The sequence below is a fragment of the Salvelinus namaycush genome, chromosome 18 (assembly GCF_016432855.1).
Source record: "Salvelinus namaycush isolate Seneca chromosome 18, SaNama_1.0, whole genome shotgun sequence".
In the NCBI taxonomy this organism is placed as follows: domain Eukaryota; kingdom Metazoa; phylum Chordata; class Actinopteri; order Salmoniformes; family Salmonidae; genus Salvelinus; species Salvelinus namaycush.
The window spans coordinates 12,634,793-12,659,668 of NC_052324.1; the positions used below are offsets into that span (position 1 = coordinate 12,634,793).

Below are 24,876 nucleotides of genomic sequence, written 5' to 3' on the forward strand. Positions count from 1 at the left end.
GTCACTTTCTGCTTAAAACAGCTCTCACAGTGCTCAAGGTTGCCCAAAATGATCATCACCATTAGACGGGACAGCACTTAATCCGAAACAAGTTTGCATGCGCAGTCGGTTAACTTTGTCATCAATTGGAATCATTGATTTATCATAGAAACTGCATCCGACTGGTTATTGTGGTCCAATTCGACAGAAAGACAATGTTTTTGGTATAATCTATCATTGGTACACTGTATGTGATCCATTTGAACAGTCCAGTAGTTTGAGATCCGTTGGAATCATAATTGTGTGGTTTATAGTACATACTGTCTTGTCGTTGTTATTGTCAATGGATAGTGACTGTGTATTTCTGTAAATGTGTGTGTGTTTGCTTTTGTAAATCTCCCATAAGTAAGCATATAAAACCTGATATATCTGGCATAGAGATTCGTAGACATATTTTGTAACTCTTGTATTTTATTGGTTGTCATACCAAAAAGGTAGCTCTTTTACATTCCAGGTTGTTGAAAACAGCATAATAACATGGCATCCAATCCTTTTCTAACTAGCCAATGGTTTTGTATCAGGAAACAGATGGTAGTTTCTATGTAATAACGCTGAATCCGTGCAGGAAAGTGCAACATTACCCATTTCTCTTTAGTTCTTCTATTATATCCATTCCGCATAAACGCGTCATGTGGCCTTATTTAGTGTAAAGTGACACCAAATCGCCGGCCAACCAATAGCTCAATAACTCATTCGTCGAGAAGTCTTTTTCCTTTTAGTTAAGTTACAGCACGTCACCGAATGTCACTTGTCATATCTTGTGCATATCTTTTTTTATCAATAAAGAAACCTCTGAACTGGACTTTGTTTGTCACTTGAACACTTTAAGACACTGTGCACTAAATAAGGCCACATGACAGTTTTATGGGGAATGGATTTAACAGTGCAGAACTAAAGACGAACAGGTAATGGTGCATTTTCCAGCACTGATTCGGCGTTATTTCATAGAAACTTCCATCTTCCTATTAACAAACCTTGGGCTAATTGGGATGACAGGAAAGGATTGGGGGGAAACTACATTGGTAACTACTACTGTAGTTAAAACATAGTTATTACCCTGTTATTAGCGAGTGTGAATGTAAAGTGCTGGCACAAAAAAAAGTACTACAAATGGATATCTTACAAACTATTAACGTACGATTTCAGACTGAAATGAGTAGAAGTTTAGATCTCTGCTGAGACAAATAAAAAGAAATAAACGTTCCCTAAATTGGTCACAGAATATCTGATCATGTTTGTTTATAAATGGGATTTAGGATGCTGTTATGTCATGATTGTGAGGGTGTTACAAATCAGGCTTTAGATCTTTGGCCAGATTCCTATTGTCATGATCATTAGGATATGGAACGCAAACTTTTTGCAATGGAAAACAAGGGACTTTTCTTATTGGAGTTTCGGTCTGTTTTCTTACGTTTGGTACCTAATGAACACAACCCTGCTCTTCCCCTGCTTGTCTACAGCCTGATTTGTCAGGGTGGTATTGACATCCTAGCACCCTGGTTTTCACCAGTTTAGCGTCTAGAGGGAGGTGTGCCCCTCCCTCTGCCCCTCGCCGGCCCTGGGGGTGGACCTCTGGCGTTTCCAGACGGCCCCCTTGGGCCTGGGGGATGGGTCACAGCTGCTTTGGGGTTTGGTGCATCCAACAAAACATCCATCTGTAGATTAACCCCCTTGCCATTGACTGCTGCGCCTGGACGTTTTGCCACTTTGGGAGATTTGCTTCCCTTCTCGTGCACTTTCTCTGAAAAGGCGAAAAACAGAGTGGATGTGCATGTACACCTGTATACATGTAGCTCTGCTGAGGGGCGATATTATGATACAATTCACTCAAAACAAACTGTTTCTTAAGTTATGTTTATTAAGTGGGTCCACAGTTTTTTGTGAACGCCCAAAAAACATCCAGCCACTAGGTGGCACTGAGTGGAGACGGTAGATAGGTAGGTAGGTAGAGTAGGCTATATGAACTGACCTGGTGGGGGCTTCTCCTCCGCAGCAGCAGGGGGGAGCAGAGAGCGGTTGGGCAGGAGGTCTTCCAGGTCCTGCATCACCTGGTTGGTGTTCTCCTTGTTGTTCCTCCGGTTCTTCTCCTCATCTCTAGCCTAAACACAACGCAGATAATACTGTTGGTATTTCTACAATCACCACATCAGCATTGTGTGCATGCATTGACCAACAAGTACTTAGTAGCATTACATTGTTTACAGTAAATCATTTAAGTCTTGAGACAGCAGTTTAGTTGATAATGCTCATTTACCATTTGCATCTTCTTCTTCAGTTCCAGGTTGGCATTTTGATAGTTTTTAGAGGTCGCATTCAGATAGTAGATGGCCAACCTGCCACAGGATCACAGAAAACTATTTAACCCGTTTTAAACATGGCATGTATTATGATGAGCGTGTGTATTTTACTACGACCATATGTGGGTTGCTGTAATGTGTGTGTGTGTGTGTGTGTGTGTGTGTGTGTGTGTGTGTGTGTGTGTGTGTGTGTGTGTGTGTGTGTGTGTGTGTGTGTGTGTGTGTGTGTGTGTGTCTGTGTGTGTGTGTGTGTGTGTGTGTGTGTGTGTGTGTGTGTGTGTGTGTGTGTGCGTGTGCGAGTGCGTGTGTGTGTGCGTGTGCGAGTGCGTGTGTGTGCATACACCATCAGCAGCACTGCTGGTAAGATCAGCCCAGGATTAGTTGCGTAGGTGAAGATATCCCCAATGAATGCTGGTAGGTCGTTCTCTATAGTCTCCATGACGACATTATACATTTGCTCCCTTCCGCTGGTAGACAAGAGATCAGCATTAGACGTGTGCCTAGTGTGTGTGTGTGTGTCTGTGCGTGTGTATGAGAGACACCTGAAGGGGCCACAGTCGAAAGAGGGCGGCAGGGTCATTATGGTGTAAACCACGGGCAGAAGGCTGAGGAAGAGCACCAGGAGGAGGAGGCCCATGTAGAAGTTGTTGGATTTAGAGGCCTTGAAGACCCTCTCATGAGGAACGTTACAGCTCATCACTGCCCAGCACTGGTAGTACATGGAGGTGAGGAGACGCAAGACGTTCAACCCTACCAAGCCAGGGGCGTAGAACACACCCATCCTGAAACAAACACAAATACAGAAATGTAACTCTTATCGCAGATCAACACAACTTACAGGGTTTGTGGAAATGCGTTGATGGTTTATGTGGTGTCTCATATTTACTCACCAAATCATTCCTTGATTGAAGATTAATCCAAGCACGTTGCCGCTGATGTCAAACTCTCCATAGGACGGCTAGAATCACATACAGAAAATATTGCAAATCATGTTAAATAATGTAAATGTAATTCTATTCTCTCTCCCTCTTTCTCTCCCATAGTAATTAACTTAACAGGGCAGTGTCCTGTGTCACTACGTGAAGGATCACCTATCTTGCCGGATGTCACTATGTGGTATCACTGTTAATTTTGTCAGCATTTTTTTGTTTTAGTCTTAGTCGTTTGACTAAAATACCTTTTAATCTTATTCCCATTTTAGTCCTTACATGCTTTGTAGTTTTAGTTTATCAGTCGATTAAAACTCTGGACAATTTTAGTCTTGTTTAAGTAAAATTGTACTCTCATTTTCCCCCATTAAATAATTCATATTTACCTCTAATTTCCATCACGTGCATATAGCCTTGTCCAACTAGGCCTACTATCCCCTCATATAGCTGGCAACATTGCTGTTGTGGCAGATTTTAACCAATGCCAGCCATGATTTACTATAATGTATAGGCTACAAAGCCTTGGCTACAGGTTAAACAATTTAGGCCTACGGCTCTGATTTTCTCCCCATCATAACCTTGTGATGGGGGGTAAATAACAGCGATTCCCTTCAAATGGGGAATCTAAGCCTTCCAACGATGCCCGAATTATTACTGTACTCCTAATATTCAGAAAATAACATTAGCATTTCCAATAGCCGACCACGAGAGCGGCAACACAGATTAACAAAAGCGCACATAGTAATTGAGCTTCTGATGTGATCAAAGCAAAAATAGCCTATATGAAAGTAAGAAAGAGTAAACATCATTTTTCTAGTTGAAGTTAGTTACAATCTGCATCCGTTCAAAGGCGAGACGAGTGACTGAAGTGACTGCCTGGTAGCTTTGTGCGTGGAGGAGGGCCAGGCAGCTCATGCAGCCCGCGCAACTGAAAGACCAATGAGAGGATTGTATTATATTCTGCAAAGGCATGGTTATGATTGGACAAACAGATCAAACGGAGCTTCATGTGCAAATGACTGTCCATTAGTCTCACATGGAAGTCTCGTCTCGTTACAATGTCATCAACTAAAATGAAAAGTAATTTGTAATAGTTGTCTTTTTTTTCAGGGCATCTTGTCTCGTTATCGTCATTAGTTTTCATAAGCAAAAATAGGTTGTTGCTGAATATTTTCTGCCATAGTTAGTGTTGACGAAATGAACGCTGTGAGGTATCAAGTTTACTTGGAACAAAGTGTACTCACACTTACAATAAGCAAAGAAAAACACTAGTATTGAGTATTTACCTATACGGTGTATAACCTTGAATTAAGAATATATTTACACACAAATGAAGGGGTAACTGTGAAGAATTATGTATTGATATTGAGTAACTATACCTTGTTACCATACTATTACCATGTTATTACCACTTTATCCCATATTGTAATGTAAAAGGTGGCAGGTAGCCTAGCTGGATCAAATCCCCAAGCCAACTAGTTGAAAAATCTGTTGATATGCCCTTGAGCAAGGCATGTAACTCTAATTAAGTGTCTGCTAAATGACTAAAATGTATCAAATGTAATGCTACCAAAAACGATTACAATAAAATGGGAACACACACAGCAGAATGTCAGTGTTCTGTTATGCTTTGATAGCCTAGCACGTACAAATCCAGCCTCCAGGTCCCAGCACCAGCAGTAGTTGAGGAAACGCACAATCATGGCTCGCAGGAAGTCACCAATCAGGATGGTCATATACGTCACCTGGATGTCAGAGACGGTGAGCTTCACAAACTCCTAGAGATACAGCACAGAAAAAAAACTAAACAGGAAACACCCGGCATGTCACAGACAGCCTCAGTCATATCACTGATGCACAATGAAGGGAACTTTTTCCTGCTCAGGTCAGGTGGAGGAAAAACCAGGATGAAAAACTCAGTGACGAAGGGAAAACGGAGGAAGAACGCATGGAAGCCTCACTATGCCAACGGCGGTCTCCCAGCACGGCCCTCTGATGACATCAGCAGGGTGGATGTCTGGAGGGGGGATGTCAGTAGTGTTGTGGTAGGAGCTATAGTTGGAATAGTACTCATTCAGTCCCCAGATAGTGGCATTCCTAATAGACTTCTCCTTTTCCAACTGTACACATGTTAACACACAAAGACAGGTTCAGGTGAGTAAGTCAAATACACATGCATACAATATGTACTGAACACACCATCACACACACACAGTGGCAGTTCTAGCTTGTATGGCTAGAACCGCCTGCATAGCTCACAAACTAGAATCAGGGCGCCCACTCCGACAAGGTTAATTGACCCACAGTCCCACACGGTGACATGATATCATTGACGTGACGTGCAAATGAGCGCTAGAAAACCGATTGCGCAAATGTCACCATTCCTAATTTTTTTTGTGCAGGCGCCCTGTGCCGCCCCCGGCAAGATGCCGCCCTGGGTGGGAGTCCATTTTTCCTATTCCTAAATCCGCCACTGTACACACACACATACACATACACATATACAGGTGAATAAACACACACATATGCATTTGCAGGTACATGCCACTGACATACTGTCTGGTACCTTTGCGTTGACTTCGTCAAAAAGGGCGAACAGAAAGGTGTAGAGGTTTCCGAGGAACAGGGCAAAGATGCGGCCCAGCTGCCACTTGAGGGCGATACGAGGGTGGTACTCCTCCAGCTCAGCGATGGTCTCAAAGAGAGGGGGGCACACCAGCCCCAGCAGTGACATCACAAACTCCACCTGGAAGGCAAAACACAACCAATCATCGGGATGAAGGCTGGAAAAAAACGTTATTTGTAAAGAGATATTAGCATTCATTAGCATTTTAAGCTTTAAAATTATAAACATTTATAACATAGCCTATATCATTTAATTTATAAAGTATTTATAACATTTATATAAACATGTATAAGCATTTCAATGGCTTATTCATTAAAGGTATTCAGTGTAACCGAAGCTTGGTAACACTTTACAGGGTAAAACTTCATTTTAAGTGGTCCTTATTTCAGTGTAATTACATATGTAATTTGAAATGCATGGAAGCTTATTGAGCGCTATGGCAAAAACGGGGGGGTTTACATAAAACAACATTTTTAATTGTTAAATCATTTAATGGTACATTTGACCAGGATAGCAACAGTAGCTAATGAGGATGGGTCTTGACAATGGGTGAATGACTTCATTAACCACCAATCAAACATTTTTAACATATTAATAAACAGTTTTGGATTAAATTGTGAGAGTCATTCAGTGCTTGCCAAATTGTGAGCCTAATGACCCTTCACCAATCCCCGCCCCAGAATTCTTTCTAGCAATCGCAGGGCTCCAATGGATAGCAACTGTTGTCAAGTTCAACACCTCAGACAAGCTCACGTTTCAAATGCATGAAAACCGGTGTGCACAATGGCAAAAACGGACTTTTCTTTAAAATAATTCTGTTTAAATGGCTAAATAATTTTACCTTTCACCAGGGGTACTTGTTACTGTGATTCCTGAAATGCAGAGCCTGCTGATGGAGTATTGTTTAATATGAAATTATACTTTTGTTATATTGTTTGCTAGCTCAGTTAGCTCTTAGTCTCATTGACCACCAAACATTGCTAATGCTAACTAGCTAGCCACTTAACATATATATTTTTTCTCAAAATGTATATTAGCTTGCTAAGTTACCCATGTTGTGAATAAAACTCCCATCTACTGTTGACATCAGGATAAGATTTGAGAGCACTTATTCACTCCAAAAGTGGTTAGAAGCTTTGACTGCTTGCTGACAGTGAATTCATAGCCATTCAGTGGCTAGCCACACTACACACATAATATAACCAGGTTCCCGTGAAGCAGTTGTAATGACAGTGATTAGCAAGGGGTAGTCTGTGTTCATTGGAGACCTGTCATTCAGGGCAGGTGGGGCAGAGCCCCACATTTTTTTGCACAAAAAAGAAAAATATGCTAAATGTTATTTTGCCATTAATTCATGTCACATATCAGTTTGCAAACAATGTAAAATAAAATATATGTCATTGAGTTAATAAAGCCGCATACAAACACAGTCTCTTTTTTGTTTTCTTGAGTAAGGCAGCTCCAAAATGCAGGTGTTTCAGCCTAGCTCAGTGCATTCTATGGTGGTGGGACAAGCCAGAAGAAAATACGGAGCGTTGCGCCGTGATTGGCTCAGTGTTCTTTCACTCATGGGGACACTACGTCACCGCCAAGTCTAAAGGTAGAGTTCTAAAATGCTATCCCACTGGGTGCTGCCATAGAGTTACATTAGAGGTGCCCATCCAAGAAGGCTCAATGTCATTGGCAACAGATAAATTATGTCAAATCACGTTATATCTACAGTAGCTTTGATTTGACTGATCATGTCAGCATCATACTTTCAAAATCTTAGATAGCAGTCATCATCATGAATCAAGTCGACAATTTACTGGCAAATCCTTTTTAATCGTTGTCATATGAAGATAAATAATGAAGAGAAATTATAAATAAAACTTATTAGTGCTCATCGGCCATTGGACATAAACAATACACAATAAGTTGAGTGGTTTGGAAGGAATCAGTGGCTAACTGCAAGCACTGCAAAGCAATCATTAGCCTGCTATTCAATGGAGTGGCTGTGTGGTCTAAGATTAAGGGTCTCTTTTCCTAGTTTAAAATTATGCTGTCAATGAAGCAGGATTTGGAACTGTAAAATCTGACTTTAGTGAGTTCAAGACAACTGGGACCTCAGGAAAAACGAGCTACGACTGGGAAAATACGTTTTGAACTTTCACCCAACTCGGAATTGTAAATCAGGAACTCGGGCCTCTTTCTAGAGCTACGACCTGAAGATCACTGACGTCATAATGATTCAACCTTTTTTTCTTCTTTGCGTTCTCAGTTGTCTTGAAAGCACAATAAATCCAGGGAGTGCCAGACTTTGATGACAAAGTTTGATGACAAAATTTGCCCACGAAGGACCGCCACGCCACCTTCCTGTTCAAGTGAGCACAGCACAACAAGATGAGTCCAAACATGTCTTGTATGCTGCTGCATAAATTATGTAATATGCCAGGGAGATATGTATACTGTAGCTAAGAAAGTAATACTAAGTGTATGTTGTGTAGTAAGCTGTTAGTAGCCCATGTGCCTCACCCTAATAATTTGGTCTGTTCTCACTTCATAATTTCGCCTACTGTTCTGACTTGGTGGTGCACATGTAGCCTACAACCTGTTTTTGAGGAATGTAATCATTGCATATTGTAAGAGCTTCCATTGTCTGCTTATATGCCCCCTTTATTTATCCTACATTTCTGACTTTGTGTACAGGTAGAACACTGTGAGAACAGCCCATGTTCTGAATACTTTCGCTGTACATTTAAACAGTGCTGAACAAATAGTTATATTGACTACGTCAGTCCTAGCTCGCTCATTAACGTCTTAATCGAAATTACGGTTTGCCTCTTATCCGATTGTTGTCCCCTTATGCCATAGTTTGTACATCTCAATTGTCAGTAGAACCCACATTTATTTAAGCAAGTCAGCCATATCAACTATGTTTTTTTTAAAGGCAGTAAATGATGCTGAATGAACTGTTTCACTGCCAGACAAGGCTCCACTGATATCTAGGTGTAGCACTGGTATAGTGCAATTAATGTATTATTTAATGTTGTGTTGTGTAGTGGCTTTGCTGGTATGCATCCCACATTTAAAAATGTTTGCCCCACCAAGATTTACATGCTAAAATCACCACTGTCTGTGTTTCATTTGACTGTGTATTAAAAACACAGTTTGAGATAATTGTGAAGGGATTTCGCCAGCGGTTTGAGTGTTGAATTGGGCTTCCCGGGAAAATCTTGTCCGAGGTTGCAACAGTAACCAAGGGTGAGAGGCTTAGCCAAGTGTCAATTAAGCTTGGTTGAATAATGGTTTATGACAATTTTAAGTGTATTTATAAGACCAAAGCTTATTTCATCATGTAACCTTGCAATGGTTTCACGGTTGAAGAACATTCTAACTTTTGGACAGGATGCATTTGTGCACTTATTTATTTATCCCAGGAATAGGCATAATGTCAAGATCTGTCCATCTGCACAATGAGTTCGAAATAACGACGACCTCGAACATGCCCACAATTTGTGTTGTGACGCCATAGTAATAACAAAGAGCAAAGAACCTGAATCAAAATCCAAACATAAGAGATTGGCACAAACTAAAAAAAGTGTTGTAAACGAGATAAAAAATCCCATACATGTTAGAGAAGGTAGGTTTTCCATGTTTGCTTAGCTTTTTGGATACAGAAATTGTGCTGGACGATTTAGTATAGGTAATTAGCTAGGCTGGTTAGCTGGAAAACTAGCTACCTAAATTGTCCAGCAAAATACCAAGAACTAGCTAGCAAGCTAGCTAGCAAACGTTAGCTGCCATTTTTGGTAGGCCAACCAACTAGTCTAGATAGCTAGCTAGCTTAGTTAAAATCTACATAATAGACTAAAGTAGAAGCTCATATTCTCATAGGTCACTATATATGAAGGTAATATACTATGTATGTACACAATAATTACAAGTAAGTACCCCTCAAGATACACTTAATTTTAACTAGCTAAATCCTGCGTAACACCTAATAATCACATTGTACTTAGGCAGATATTTGACCAAAAGCCAGAGAAAATGCAGAGCGCCAAATTCAAATAAATTACTATAAAAATCAAACTTTCATTAAATCACACATGAAAGATACCAAATTAAAGCTACACTGGTTGTGAATCCAGCCAACATGTCAGAATTCAAATAGGCTTTTCGGCGAAAGCAAATGATGCTATTATCTGAGGATAGCACCATAGTAAACAAAGAGAGAGAAGCATATTTCAACCCTGCAGGCGCGACACAAAACGTAGAAATAAAAATATAATTCATGCCTTACCTTTGACGAACTTCTGTTGTTGGCACTCCAAAAAGTCCAATAAATATCACAAATGGTCCTTTTGTTCGATTAATTCCGTCGATATATATCCAAAATGTCCATTTATTTGGAGCGTTTGATCCAGAAAAACACTGGTTCCAACTTGCTCAATGTGACTACAAAATATCTCAAAGGTTACCTGTAAACTTTGCCAAAACATTTCAAACTACTTTTGTAATACAACTTTAGGTATTTTTTACGTAAATAATCGATCAAATTGAAGACGGGATAATCTGTGTTCAATACAGGATTAAAACTAACTGTAGCTAGCTTTCTGGTCACGCGCCTCTAACAAACAGTACACTTCACTTGACCCTTGTTCTGAACAGGGCTACTTCTTCATTACACAAAGGAAAAACCCTCAACCAATTTCTAAAGACTGTTGACATCCAGTGGAAGCAGTAGGAACTGCAAGAAGGTCCCTTAGAATTCTGGATTCCCAATGAAAACTCATTGAAAAGAGAGTGACCTCAAAAAGAAAAATCTGAATGGTTTGTTCTCGGGGTTTCACCTGCTAAATAAGTTCTGTTATACTCACAGACATGATTCAAACAGTTTTAGAAACTTCAGAGTGTTTTATATCCAAATCTAATAATAATATGCATATCTTATCTTCTGGGGATGAGTAGCTGGCAGTTGAATTTGGGTATGCTTTTCATCCAAACGTGAAAATGCTGCCCCCTATCCTAGAGAAGTTTTAACCTGGAGTACAATCATTGAGACGAGATTGGAGATGTTGGTTAGAGCTGCCCTGCCCTATAAAAATCACTCACAAAATGTGGGTTTGCTATTCAAAAGAAGCATTGCCTGATGTGAACCATGCCTCAAACAAAAGAGATCTCAGAAGACCCAAGATTAAGAATTGTTGACTTGCATAAAGCTGGAAAGGGTTACAAAAGTATCTCTAAAAGCCTTGATGTTCATCAGTCCACGGTAAGACAAACTGTCTATAAATGGAGAAAGTTCAACACTGTTGCTACTCTCCCTAGGAGTGGCTGTCCTGCAAAGATGACTACAAGAGCACAACGCAGAATGCTCAATGAGGTTAAGAAGAATCCTAGAGTGTCCGCTAAAGACTTACAGAAATCTCTAGAACATGCTAACATCTCTGTTGACAAGTCTACGATACATAAAACGTTAAACAAGAATGGTGTTCATGGGAGGACACCACGGAAGAAACCACTGCTGTCCAAAAACATTGCTGCACGTCTGAAGTTAGCAAAAGTGCACCTGGATGTTCAACAGCGCTACTGGCAAAATATTATGTGGACAGATGAAACTAAAGTTGAGTTATTAGGAAGGAACACACAACACTATGTGTGGAGAAAAAAAGGCACAGCACACCAACATCAAAACCTCAACCCAACTGTAATGTATCGTGAAGGGAGCATCATGGTTTGGAGCTGCTTTGCTGCCTCAGGCCCTGTACAGCTTGCCTTCATTGACGGAAAAATGAATTCCCAAGTTTATCAAGATATTTTGCAGGAGAATGTTAGGCTATCTGTCTGCCAATTGAAGCTCAACAAAAGTTGGGTGATGCAACAGGACAGCGACCCAAAACACAGAAGTAAATCAACAACCGAATGGCTTCAACAGAAGAAAATACACCTTCTGGAATGGCCCAGTTCTGACCTCAACCCGATTGAGATGCTGTGGCATGACCTCAAGAGAGCGGTTCACACCAGACACCCCAAGAATATTGCTGAACTGAAACAGTTTTGTAAAGAGCAATGGTCCAAAACTCCTCCTGACCGTTGTGCAGGTCTGATCCACAACTACAGAAAACATTTGGTTGAGGTTATTGCTGCCAAAGGAGGGTCAACCAGTTATTAAATCCAAGGGTTCACATACTTTTTCCACCCTGCAATGTGAATGTTTACACGGTGTGTTCAATAAAGACATGAAAATGTATAATTGTTTGTGTGTAATTCGTTTAAGCAGACTGTGTTTGTCTATTGTTGTGACTTAGATGAAGATCAGATAAAATGTTATGTCCAATTTAAGCAGAAGTCCAGGTAATTCCAAAGGGTTCACATACTTTCTCTTGCCACTGTATGTGATTTGTTAAGCCACATTTTGCCTATGAACTAATTTAGACTTGCCTAAACAAACAGGCTGAATACTTTATACTTTTGCAAAGCACTGTATCTGATCAAAACAACTGTACCTGCCTCATTCTTTTCAAACCAGGAAAGCTCATCCTGATCTAGGTTGGCAAACTCCTGAGACCTCTTGACCACAAAATAGATGAGGAAGCCGCTGCCCCCCAGGCTGCAGAGGATTAAAAAGTTGGCTAGAACCCGCAGGAACCTCCGCAAGTGGATGTTCTCATCCTTCTGGTTCTCCTGTTCGTCTACTATGGATTCCTACCAAGAACAGTCCGGTCAGTGAGAAACACAGAGAATATTTTGTTTGAAGATAGTAAGTGTGTAGGCTCATACATGTAGTACCTTTTTATGTGCATATGATTCTTGGGAGATTGAAGATAAGAGCAGGAGAACGGATATTTGCAGAACGATGTTATGGGGAGATTCCACGCCAGGACAGCCCAAAAATATTTTAGGTATCTCAGATTGTTCTGGCAATTTTCACATATAAACTTCAATGCAGGAAGATGTTTGACATCATTTTTACATTTGTATCAAGAGTCATCTTTCAGAAAATAATGAAAAAAAGTGTCCTTTTCAGACCTATACATGCCTCCTGTAAGACCCTATGATCTATGATCCGTAAATGATACAGACAACTTCGTGGTGCCATTGTTCTCCTTATAGTGTGCTCTAACATATGGAGTATGTCTAGATTCTGAAATACAATTATTCACATTCATTTATTCAAAGTTGAAACTATTAATATTAATCTCAAAAGTAGCCTTTTTGATTTTGTTAATTTTAAGACATATTGTTTGGAACAATATACTCTACAAGTACATCACATTTCCAGAGTGGGCTCTCTGTTAATTTTGAAGTTATAATACATTTTATCAGCACCACCAACACAGTGTATGGGAAAACGTATTCAAACGGAACTCCTTCTGCTAGGGATTTGCTGAATGTGTAATCCTAAAGGAGGACTGTGATTGGTTAATTACATAAACGTCCATTTCTATGTATAAAATGGGTCATACATTTTTTTATTTCAGAATGTTGACATACTCCATATGTTAGAGCACACTATAAGGAGTATAATGACACCAAGGTGTTGTCTGTGTCATGTACGGATCATAGGGTCTTACAGGAGGCATATATAGGTCTAAAAAGGGCATAAAATGCCCACTTTCATCATGATTCCCCCTCCTCCCAATGAAGTTTCTATGTGAGAATTATAACAATGTGAGATAGACAAAATATGTCCAGGCTGTCCTGGTGTGGAATCGTCATAAACAACAGTGTCAAGATAGTAGAAGGTTGGCCTACTAGCTATGAATAGGAATTAGCTTCTGCTGTGTTTACCTTAAAGCTGGTGGTGATGGAGGCATACTTGTTGTCGGCTGTCTCTGGGTTGCCAATGAGGTAATCCCAGCTGGTGAACATCTTAAATGCGAAGGTGAACTGTCCGTCATCCCCACCGTCTCCTCCCTCGTCCGAGTTACGGGCCATCCTGAGGAACACAGAAGATGGATGTGACATACACTGTACTGGGAGGGGGGGGGGGGGGGGGGGCTTGATTTTAGAGATGTGGGCAAGTAACTGGAGGGTTGCTGTTCGAATCCAAGTGCTGACTGGAAAAATGCGGAGGGAGTGAGCTGGCAATGGGAGGGTTGCTAGCATCAATATTTTAGATACGGGGTGTGAATGTGGATTAGTATTTACTGTGTGCACGTGTGTGTGTGTGTGTGTGTGTGTGTGTGTGTGTGTGTGTGTGTGTGTGTGTGTGTGTGTGTGTGTGTGTGTGTGTGTGTGTGTGTGTGTGTGTGTGTGTGTGTGTTTTACCCACGTTCTAATGACCACCATCAGGCTGTAGCCGAAGATGCCTACACCAACTAGTAGGTAGGAGAGAGGCAGTCTGAACTGGAGGACTCCGATGGTGCGCTCGGCATTATAGAAACCATAGAAGAGAATAGAGTACTTGCAGTAACCCTGTTGAAATTAACAAAAATAATCATGGATGTATGAAAGCAATCCATCTCAAAGAAAGCTGATGTAGATGCAAAATGATAGTGACAGGTTCTTATGCCTAGGGCCAGCCCTGCCGAACACATTACACACCAGCAAAAAAAGTACATAGGCATACGACAAACCCAATCAAAGAATGGCAGGATCAGATGGCGATACAGTGGTCTATGTATAGTTAGCAGGACCCCGCTATTGTGTGGTGGATATGACTTTCATCAACTGCAGAGCATAACAATGTGTTTAATATTCTAATCAGCAATACCTCTGTCATTACCAGCCGACAGAGATCTGAAATACAGGGAGAACACAAGCAAACAAACTGCCTGCAAAACCATCCCTCTGAATAACTTATCAAGGGTCCATCAGAAAAGAGTCAAATACAGAGTTGCGTTCATTTGGACAACTTCCTCGACTTACTTTTCATTGCTGCCTGTTTTCAGTCGATGTTACTGGCACTGAGATAAGATAGCAATACCCAGGCCCAAACAGCCTTTTAATTAACATTAAGACTGGGCAGGGTCTTGGCAGTTAACTTGACATGATCCATTGTAGCTCAGTTAGTATAACATGGTGCTTGTTACGCCAGGGTAGTGGGTTTGATTCCCAGGACCACCACTATGTAAAATGTATGCCGCATGACTGTAAGTTGCTTTAGATAATAGTGTCTGCTAAATGGCATATATTCTTACTGAAAATGTGTAACACTTAACTTAAAGCCTGCAAGTACAATGCATTATCATGCAGTTATTCATGAACATGTATGACACCTTATGTCTTAAAATAACATTTGTACCTGTAATTTAAAAGTACTGTATGACATCACAATGTATGTATGTTTTTTCATAGCTATAATCATGTCAAGTAAACCTGAACCAGTCATATCCAGTAGTTTAAGTCTAAACAAGGTTTCTAAATGTGACATCACAAGGCAATTGCTTGGAAGGAAGTGTGTCACTCCAAAGGAAGTAGTAAGTCACTCCAAGATCCTCACACCAAAATCAAGGAGGACAGAGATGTCCATGGCTCTGTCCTGCTCTGCTCTGGGAACAGTTTTTCTGGGAATAGACCCATACGGAAGACCCATCATCACCTCCGGACAGTAGGAAAAGAGAAACAAAAAGAGAGGGAAGTGGGGATTGGGAGAATGAGACAGTGAGTCCTCCTTCGATATCTCTCCATATATTGACCAAATGTACTACAACAGTATTGCAAAACAATGGACTCTGCTTAAGGTAAAAAGCTGCTCACCTCTGGGAGAACCACAAGACCAAACATGAACGCAAACAGGACCAGGTTTAGACCGTACATCCACCGCAAGAAGATGAAGTAGGAAGCCACAGATGACCCAAAGTGACCTGAGGGTTAGAGGTCAAACTCCAAAAGTTACATGATGAATAGATAAAACTACACGACATGAACAAGATAGTAACTCAAATAGGTTTAATAACAGTACCCACTCTCAACCTCTTTTATCTTTCTTTCCCACGGAATACAGGCTGTTTTGAAATTGTCAAAGTCACGGTTGAACTTGATCATTTTCTGAAGAAAATAAAAAGATTATGAGAGAATATTTGAAAAGATAAGTTTATCACAGAAGTATAGTTCCTGACTAACATATCAGGTTGTAACTGATGAGGGCAACAAACATTCTGCTAATTATATTATGGTCATGACAAATCATGAAGCTAATGATGAACTTATGATTAAAAGTTGTATTGTATGCACGTTATAACTTAAGTCTTAAAGTATATAAATGCATAATTGCGTGAAGTATGTGTGGACTGAGAAAAGTTACCTTAGCCATCATGACTTTGTAGGCATAGAGCTTCCTCCCTTTGCCCTTTCCCAGAGCCCCCTCAAACTTCTCCACAAACGCCTGGCATTCTCTACAATTCCAACCCATAAAAAAGAATGACCATCAACCAACAAAAAAACATATCAATCACTGGCTTGAAGAACCGCCAACCAATGAATCAACTTTTCCAATTTATAACGGGTGAATTTTATTTACCTTTATTTAACTAGGCAAGTCAGTTAAAGAACAAATTCTTATTTTCAATGACGGCCTAGAACGACAGATTTTTACCTTGTCAGCTCAGGGATTCAATCTTGAAACGTTTCGGTTAATAGTCCAATGCTCTAACCACTAGGCTACCTGCCGACCCAATCATGAATTAGTCATGATTAAATTAAGTAGATGAGAAAACAACCAATCCATCAATCAAGACTGTAAATTACTAGTCAGGGAAATTTGGAGGAGGCCATGTGATGAAAGATTATCAACCTGGAAAGACCAGTGATGAGAGGGGACTGGCAAGCTACAGGCAGCTACAACTGCATGCATATTAGACAGTGTTGAGCTCATGAAAAAGTCAAGGCGTCTCATCTGTCTTAATTCTGTACAGTGCTTGTGTCCTGACCTGTAAGTGACTGTCAGCTCACAACCCTGGCTGGAATACAGTGTTTTTTCAACACAGGTCCCAGAGGGCACAAGTCCAGCAGGCCTTGTTTTTGTTTTTTTAAATGTAACCCAACACTGTTAGAAACAAAAAAAGTTCTAAAAGAGTTTTATGTTAAGTTAAAAGGATCTACCTGGAACCATAAAAGGGATCTTCTACTGGGACAAACTGAATAACTTTAAATGGTTCTGGGTAGAACCCTTTTAAGAGTGAATGATAGGTTAATACTGGTCAGTGGAGATACACTCACGTTGTGGAGATACAAGTGAGAAACTGTCTAAAAAAACAACAATTCAAAGAACATCAATCAGCAAAGCCAATTCACAAAACTCCTAAATAGTTCAAAAGGTGATGGACAATCTGACTACTTTGTGGTTCCACAAAGTAGTTTAAAGGATTTCACACACACTCAAAAAATAGGAAAATGTATCAGGCAATGTAGCATCAGACACAATTATGCTTTAATTCAATTAAACAAAAACATATATATCACAAATAAGATGATAAATAACACACAGGTTGAATCAATGTTGCTTCCACGTCATTTCAATAAAATTAAGTTGAAACAACGTGAAATAATGGCTGTAGTGATAATGGCGCCGGAGGAGATGGCTGCCATTTTACGATCCCCTAACCAGTTGTGCTACTGTGTGGGTTTTTTTGCGTTATTTGTAACTTATTTTGTAGATAATGTTTCTGCCACCATCTCTTATGATAGAAAGGAGCTTCTAGATATCAGGACAGCGATTACTCACCCCATACTGGAAGAATATTTATTTTTCCTTAACGAGTCTGACGCAAAAGATTTACTCCAGACACGCGACAAGGCCCTCATCCCCGTCATTTGCAGGAGAAAGAGACGGAGATATCGGGGACGTAGGTCTGGGTGCCTTGTAAGGATCTGACGACGAGTGGGTAATCTGCCTTTACCATCTATCCTATTAGCCAACGTACAGTCATTGGATAATAAAATAGACGAGCTACGAGCACGTATATCCTACCAACGGGACATTAAAAACTGTAATATTTTATGCTTCACCGAATCATGGCTGAACGACGACATAAATAACATACAGTTGGCAGCTTTAAAGCATTTTTGGCAGGATAGAACAAGACAAGGGGTGGCGGTCTATGTATATTTGTAGACAACAGTTGGTGCACGAAATCGAAGGAAGTCTCGAGGTTTTGCTCACCTGAGGAAGAGTATCTCAAGATAAGCTGTAGACCACACTATTTACCAAGAGAGTTTTCATCTATATTCTCATTAGCTGTCTATTTACCACCACAAACCGATGCTGACACAAAGACAACACTCAATAAGCTGTATACGGCCATAAGCAAACAGGAAAACGCTCATCCAGAGGCGGCTCTCCTAGTGGCCGGGGACTTTAATCCAGGGAAATTTACATCCGTTTTACCTAATTTCTACCAGCATGTTAAATGCGCAACCAAAGGGGGGAAAAACTCTAGACCACCTTTACTCCACACGCAGAGACGCATACAAAGCTCTCCCTCACCCGACATTTGTGGTCAAATTAAGCAGATGCTAAGCTACAGGACTGTTTTGCTAAAACAGACTGGAATATGTTCCGCGATTCTTCCGATGGAATTGAGGAGTACACCACATCAGTCACTGGCCTCATCAATAAGTGCTTTGATGACGTCGTCCCCACAGTGACTGTACGTACATATACCAACTAGAAGCCATGGATTACAGGCAACATCCGCACTGAGCTAAAGGGTAGAGCTGCCGCTTTCAAGGAGCGGGACTCTAATCCGGAAGCTTATAAGAAATCCTGCTATGCCCTCCGACGAACCATCAAACAGGCAAAGTGTCAATACAGTACTAAGATTGAATCGTACCACACTGGCTCCAACGCTCGTCGGATGTGGTAGAGCTTGCAAACTATTACAGGCTACAAAGGGAAGCACAGCCGCGAGCTGCCCAGTGACACGAGCCTACCAGATGAGCTAAATTACTTCCATGCTCGCGTCGAGGGAAGTAATACTGAAACATGCATAGGAGCATCAGCTGTTACGTACGGCTGTGTGATCACGCTCTCTGTAGCCGATGTGAGTAAGTCCTTTAAACAGGTCAACACTCAGAAGGCCGCAGGGCCAGACGGTTTTACCGGGACGTGTACTTCGAGCATGCGCTGACCAACTGGCAAGTGTCTTCACTGACATTTTCAACCTGTCCCTGACTAAGTCTGTAATACCAACATGTTTCAAGCAGACCACCATAGTCCCTGTGCCCAAGAACACTAAGGTCACCTGCCTAAATGACTACCGACCTGTAGCACTCACGTCTGTAGCCATGAAGTGCTTTGAAAGGCTGGTCATGGCTCACATCAACACCATTGTCCCAGAAATTCTAGACTCACTCCAATTTGCAACAGATCCACAGGTGATGCAATTGTTATTGCACTCCACACTGCCCTTTCCCACCTGGACAAAAGGAACACCTATGTGAGAATGCTATTCATTGACTACAGCTCAGTGTTCAACACCATAGTGCCCTCAAAGCTCATCACTAAGCTAAGGACCTTGGGACTAAACGCCTCCCTCTGTAACTGGATCCTGGACTTCCTGACAGGCCGCCCCAGGTGGCAAGGGTAGGTAACAACACATCCGCCATGCTGATCCTCAACACGGGGGCCCCTCAGGGGTGCGTGCTCAGTCCTCTGCTGTACTCCCTGTTCACTCAGGACTGCATGGCCAGGCACGACTCCAACACCATCATTAAGTTTGCCGATGACACAACAGGCCTGATCACTGACAACGATGAGATAGCCTATAGGGAGGAGGTCAGAGACCTGGCCGTGTGGTGCCAGGACAGCAACCTCTCCCTCAACTTGATCAAGACAAAGGAGATGATTGTGGACTACAGGAAAAGGAGGACCGAGCACGCCCCCATTCTCATCAACGGGGCTGCAGTGGAGCAGGTTGAGAGCTTCAAGTTCCTTGGTGTCCACATCACCAACAAACTATCATGGTCCAAACACACCGAGACAGTTGTGACGAGGGCACGACAAAGCCTATTCCCCCTCAGAAAACTGAAAAGATTTGGCACGGGTACTGAGATCCTCAAAACGTTCTACAGCTGCACCATCAAGAGTATCCTGACTGGTTGTATCACTGCCTGGTATGGCAACTGCTCGGCCTCCGACTGCAAGGCACTACAGAGTACTACAGGTATTGCATCCGCCCCAGAACATTACTGGGGCCAAGCTTCCTGCCATCCAGGACCTCTATACCAGGCAGTGTCAGAGAAAGGCCCTGAAATTTGTCAAAGACTCCACGGCAAGCGGTACCGGAGTGCCAAGTCTAGGTCCAAAAGACTTCTTAACACTTATTTTCCTTAAAACTGCATTGTTGATTTAGGGCTTATAAATAAGCATTTCACTGTAAGGTCTACAACTGTTGTATTTGGCACATGTGACAAATACAATTGGATTTGTTTTGATTTGATTTGAATTGACATGTGTGCCAAGTGACGGTATAAACCTTCAGGAATGTGTAAAGTATTATAGGAAAGAGAAAAACAGCACAGCAAGAGCAAGTCCCTATGAGTCATGAAGGCAATCAGCCAATGGGAAATCGGCAGAGGAATGCACATGTCATGTGAAATGCGTCCATTTTGTTTACTTGAGGAGTTTGAGTCTCCTCTTCATGCGCCACGGTTTGTTCCTGAGAGTGGCTATCAGCTTCTTCTTCTCCTCCACCTCCTCCTTCAGAGAAGCCATCTCCCCCTCCGACAGAGAATCCCCGTCCCCTGACTCGCCCGAAGAAGAAGAGCTGTCAGAAGAAAGAGCTGTCACCAAGTGCCAGGGGTCAAGTCAGGGTCAATTATATGTCAACCAGAGTAGAGTTCTAGTTGAGGTGGCCAGTGGCTTTACACAGTGCCGCATTATCACGGTACAAACTCAGAAGGACTTTGGACTTGTCACATAATGTTGAAAAGCATCTGGAAGACCAACAGAAAATAGAAAAAGAGAACAGAGTGAGAAATTAGGTGACAAGAGGGGGTATACAGTATGCAAGTCAAATGACAGACATCCTAGAATTATCCAGTAAGCATGTCCATCCATTGAAACAACCAGACATTAAAGCTAGAATGCTTAGTTGCTACATCTATTTTTGGACTTATAAATGAATGATGTTTACCCACTGATTCTTGAAGTATATAACTTATATACAGTGCATTCAGAAAGTATTCAGACCCCTTGACTTTTTCCAAATGTTGTTACGCTACAGCTTTATTCTAAAATGTATTAAATCGTTTTTTTCCCTCATCAATCTATATACAATAGCCCATAATGACAAAGCAAAAACAGGCTTTTAGAAATGTTTGCAAATGGAAATAACACATTTACATAAGTATTCAGACCCTTACTCAGAACTTTGTTGAAGCACCTTTGGCAGCGATTACAGCCTCGAGTCTTCTTGGGTATGACGCTACAAGCTTGGCACATCTGTATTTGGGGAGTTTCACCTATTCTTCTCTGCAGATCCTCTCAAGCTCTGTCAGGTTGGATAGGGAGCGTCGCTGCACAGCTATTTTCAGGTCTCTAAAGAGATGTTCGATCAAGTTCAAGTCCGGGCTCTGGCTTGGCCACTCAAGGACATAGAGAGACTTGTCCCGGGTGTGTGCTTAGGGTCTCCCTCGATTGCTCAGCTCCCAGCTCTAGGAAGAATCTTGGTGTCTCAAAACTTCTTCCATTTAAGAATGATGGAGGCCACTGTGTTGTTGGGAGCCTTCAATGATGCGGTACCCTTCCCCAGATCTGTGCCTCGACACAATCCTGTCTCGGAGCTCTACGGACAATTCGTTCGACCTCATGGCTTGGTTTTTTGCTCTAACATGTACTCTCAACTGTGGGACGTTATACAGACAGGTGTGTGCCTTTCCAAATCATGTCCAATCAATTGAATTTACCACAGGTGGACTCCAATCAAGGTGTAGAAACATCTGAAGGATGGTCAATGGAAACAGGACGTACCTGAGCTCAATTTCGAGTCTCATAGCAAAGGGTCTGAGTACTTATGTAAATAAGGTATTTCTGCTTTATATTTTTTATACATTTGCAAACATTTCTAAAAACCTGTGTTCACTTTGTCGTTATGCGGTATTGTGTGTCGAGTGATGAAGATTTGTCTTAATTTAATACATTTTAGAATAAGGCTGTAATGTAACAAAATGTGTAAAATACTTTCAGAATGCACTGTAAATGCCCCATGAGCTTAGGTCAACTGTCATACCCCATCAGAACACAACATATACGCTTGTTTTTACTCTTTTACAATGTACATTAACCAAACCTGTATTGCCTCAAAACATGGTCAAAACTATAATTGTGATATCATAGATGGTCAGTCTTGCATCTAAGAATTTGGGTTCTGACTAGAGGGTGTACAACTACAACCGGAAGTGACTTTTTCGTAGCAGGTTAGGAGAATTTACACAGCAGGTTAACGTGGCAGATTAGGAGACTAGCGAAACAGAGGCGGGGTGCCGCTTTGTTATTGTTTCAATGCAGGAATCTAGCTTAAACTCCAACCCCATTCTGACCATGTTATCCCTCAACGCAATGCTATGACCTAACACTAACATGTGTGAGCAAGCACAAATACCACTACAACCCAACTCTATTCTGGTAACAAATTCTGGTTGCCTGTCCCTTTCCAAAACTTTAGTTGTGACATTTTGATCATGTTGACACGTTTTTAACCAAGGTTTCCATGGATGTCCCTAGGGATGTTCCCATCACATGGCTATAACGATTTCTCCATAAAAGTTTAGTTAACACATTCTAGAAATGTAAAAAAAAAAAACATATTGGATAATTTTCCCAAATGTTCTAACAACCATTACAGCATGTCCTTCTACTAATGTTTATCAAATATTGTTTTCCGGGAACATTTAAAAAATATGTCAGGGACGTTGTCAAACCATTGGACTCAATCAGGACTCAATCGGAACGTTACCTGACTTTATAGGATCGTGTGAAATATATATTTTTTTGCAGATTGCCAAATAGTGAGCTTGGGTCATTGTCGTAGTATTTTGGAACACTTTAGCGCAACCCCATAACCCAATTTCATAACTCAACTCCCTGAAGCAATAACTCAATACAATGAAAGGGCATATACCAACAGAGTCTGTCAGAGTCCTCCCTCATACATGAGGGTGCGTGGAGTGTGGAGATACGTGAGAGAGATGGCCCTCTCAAAGGATACTGCACCTGCTGTACTTTCCATTCTTCTTTTTCTTGTCTTTCCCGTTCCCTTTGTCCTTCCCTCCTTTGCCTTTGGCATCTCCCTTCTTTTCCTTGTTCTGCTCGTCTTTCTGCTTCTTGCTAGTCACTTTTCCGCCTTTCTTTTTCTTCCCTCGTTCCTCCTCCTCCTCCTCCTCCTCCTCCTCACTCTCCTCCTTGACTGCCTTTTTCTTTCTGCCCGCAGCCTTTGTGCCCTTCCGCTTGACGCTTCTGTCGTCTTCCTCCTCCTCTTCCTCGCTGTCCTGGGCACTGGCTTTCTTCTTACGAGCCCTCTTCCTCGGTGCCTCGTCCTGATCCTCCTCTTCCTCTTCGTCCTCAGTGGTGGCCGGTTTGCCATTCCGTCCCCCGGCTCGTGGAGAGGCTTTGGCTTTCCTGTTTCTGTCCCTCCACCTGGCCTCATCTGATACACACACACTCACACAAATATTAACAGAGAGACAAAGGCTTCATAGATCCATAGATTGCATTCAAACCTGAACAATTAAACAAACATATAAATCAGGCAGGTTGGTAGCCTCCCACTTCCTTTTTTGATGTTTGTTCCATAATTTTGACAACTAAATGTCATAATTTTGACGAGGTGTGTTTCCCCTTTGGAATGTCATATTTTTCAAAATAATATATTTTTAAATATCAACAATCAATCGAAGTGAGCTTGACTGTACATACACCCACTTGCAGGAAGTAAGCAAACTCACAAACACACACATCAAACACTTTCTCCATCATATGACTTACCCTCACTCCCACTGTCTAACTCTCCATCGATTTCAATTCCCACTATAAAATACAAAAACGTTGTGATGCAACACCACAGTCACTCAGAATATCCACAAATATTGTATTTTGTCTTTGAACCAACAGAAATACCATAATCTTACTGTTCCTTTACGGTTTAACAGTATGGATTATGTTACATGTTATAGAACATCTAGTAGTACATCTATGTACTACTTCCATATTTACCACGAACACCTCAAAGAAACTGAAGAACTGAATATTCTTCAGTATTCAAGAGAAATCCAAAATAGGAAAAAGGAACAGAATAAATCCAACTCACCATCTTCCATTATAATTGCAATGTCATTTTTCTTCTGAGAAGGCATTTTGGCTGAGTGTTGTCCTCTTACTATCTTCTTTGGGTCAGCCTGCTCTCTCCTTCTCAGGCCATGGAGACCTCAGCTAAGCAGATAGCCATCACACCTGTGCAGGCACTCACATACTCCGACAGTTACACCTGTGTTTGGGCTACTTGACTGGCTGTTTCCCTGACAACCACCAATGATATTGCCCAAGAGATGATAATCTTTAAACCTGAAGGAGAAAGACAAAATCTAAAGGGACAATAAAGGGGTACAAAAGGGATGTCAATTTTTTTTAAACATCAGTTGATATGACTTACAGCATGCGTGTAGACACACAGATACAGTACACACACCCACATGTACACCCACACACATAAGTTCCAACTGAATGCCTTCATGGGTGCATTATAACCATTAGTCACCTGTTTTGCAGCGATAATTCATTTTGACCAACAGTTGGAAAACTCACACCAATATATTCCATCATGTACAGTACGTAACTCTGACCCTGAAATTCGAAACCATTGCACAAATGCTGAAATAAAGGACAGTTCTCATTAAAATTCAATGAACTCTTAAGTACTGTAAGCTTGAGGGGAAAGTGAGACAACAAGCAGCCTCTATGACATGATCGTGCTATACAAATACTATCATGGGCTCTTGACATGGAAATATTGCTAAAGTGAAGATGGAATTGGGCTGAAAAGAATGAGGGTTGCAACATAAC

The 24,876-nt window shown here is 41.4% G+C and overlaps 1 protein-coding gene across 1 annotated transcript; it reads right to left on the reverse strand.

Annotated features, from left to right (window-relative positions):
* Positions 1–1,550: 1,550 nt before the first annotated feature.
* On the reverse strand, positions 1,551–24,134 carry LOC120063551 (transmembrane channel-like protein 2-A). The gene is made up of 17 exons (XM_039013908.1): positions 24,125–24,134; positions 23,032–23,464; positions 20,435–20,584; positions 16,123–16,213; positions 15,319–15,417; positions 14,149–14,291; positions 13,665–13,812; positions 12,384–12,578; positions 5,832–6,011; positions 5,227–5,385; positions 4,915–5,043; positions 3,227–3,294; positions 2,879–3,118; positions 2,678–2,803; positions 2,294–2,372; positions 2,009–2,138; positions 1,551–1,780 (listed from the first exon to the last, which is right to left on the reverse strand). The coding sequence occupies exons 1-17, from the start codon at positions 24,132–24,134 to the stop codon at positions 1,551–1,553; spliced, it is 2,610 nt and encodes an 869-aa protein (XP_038869836.1).
* Positions 24,135–24,876: the final 742 nt, after the last annotated feature.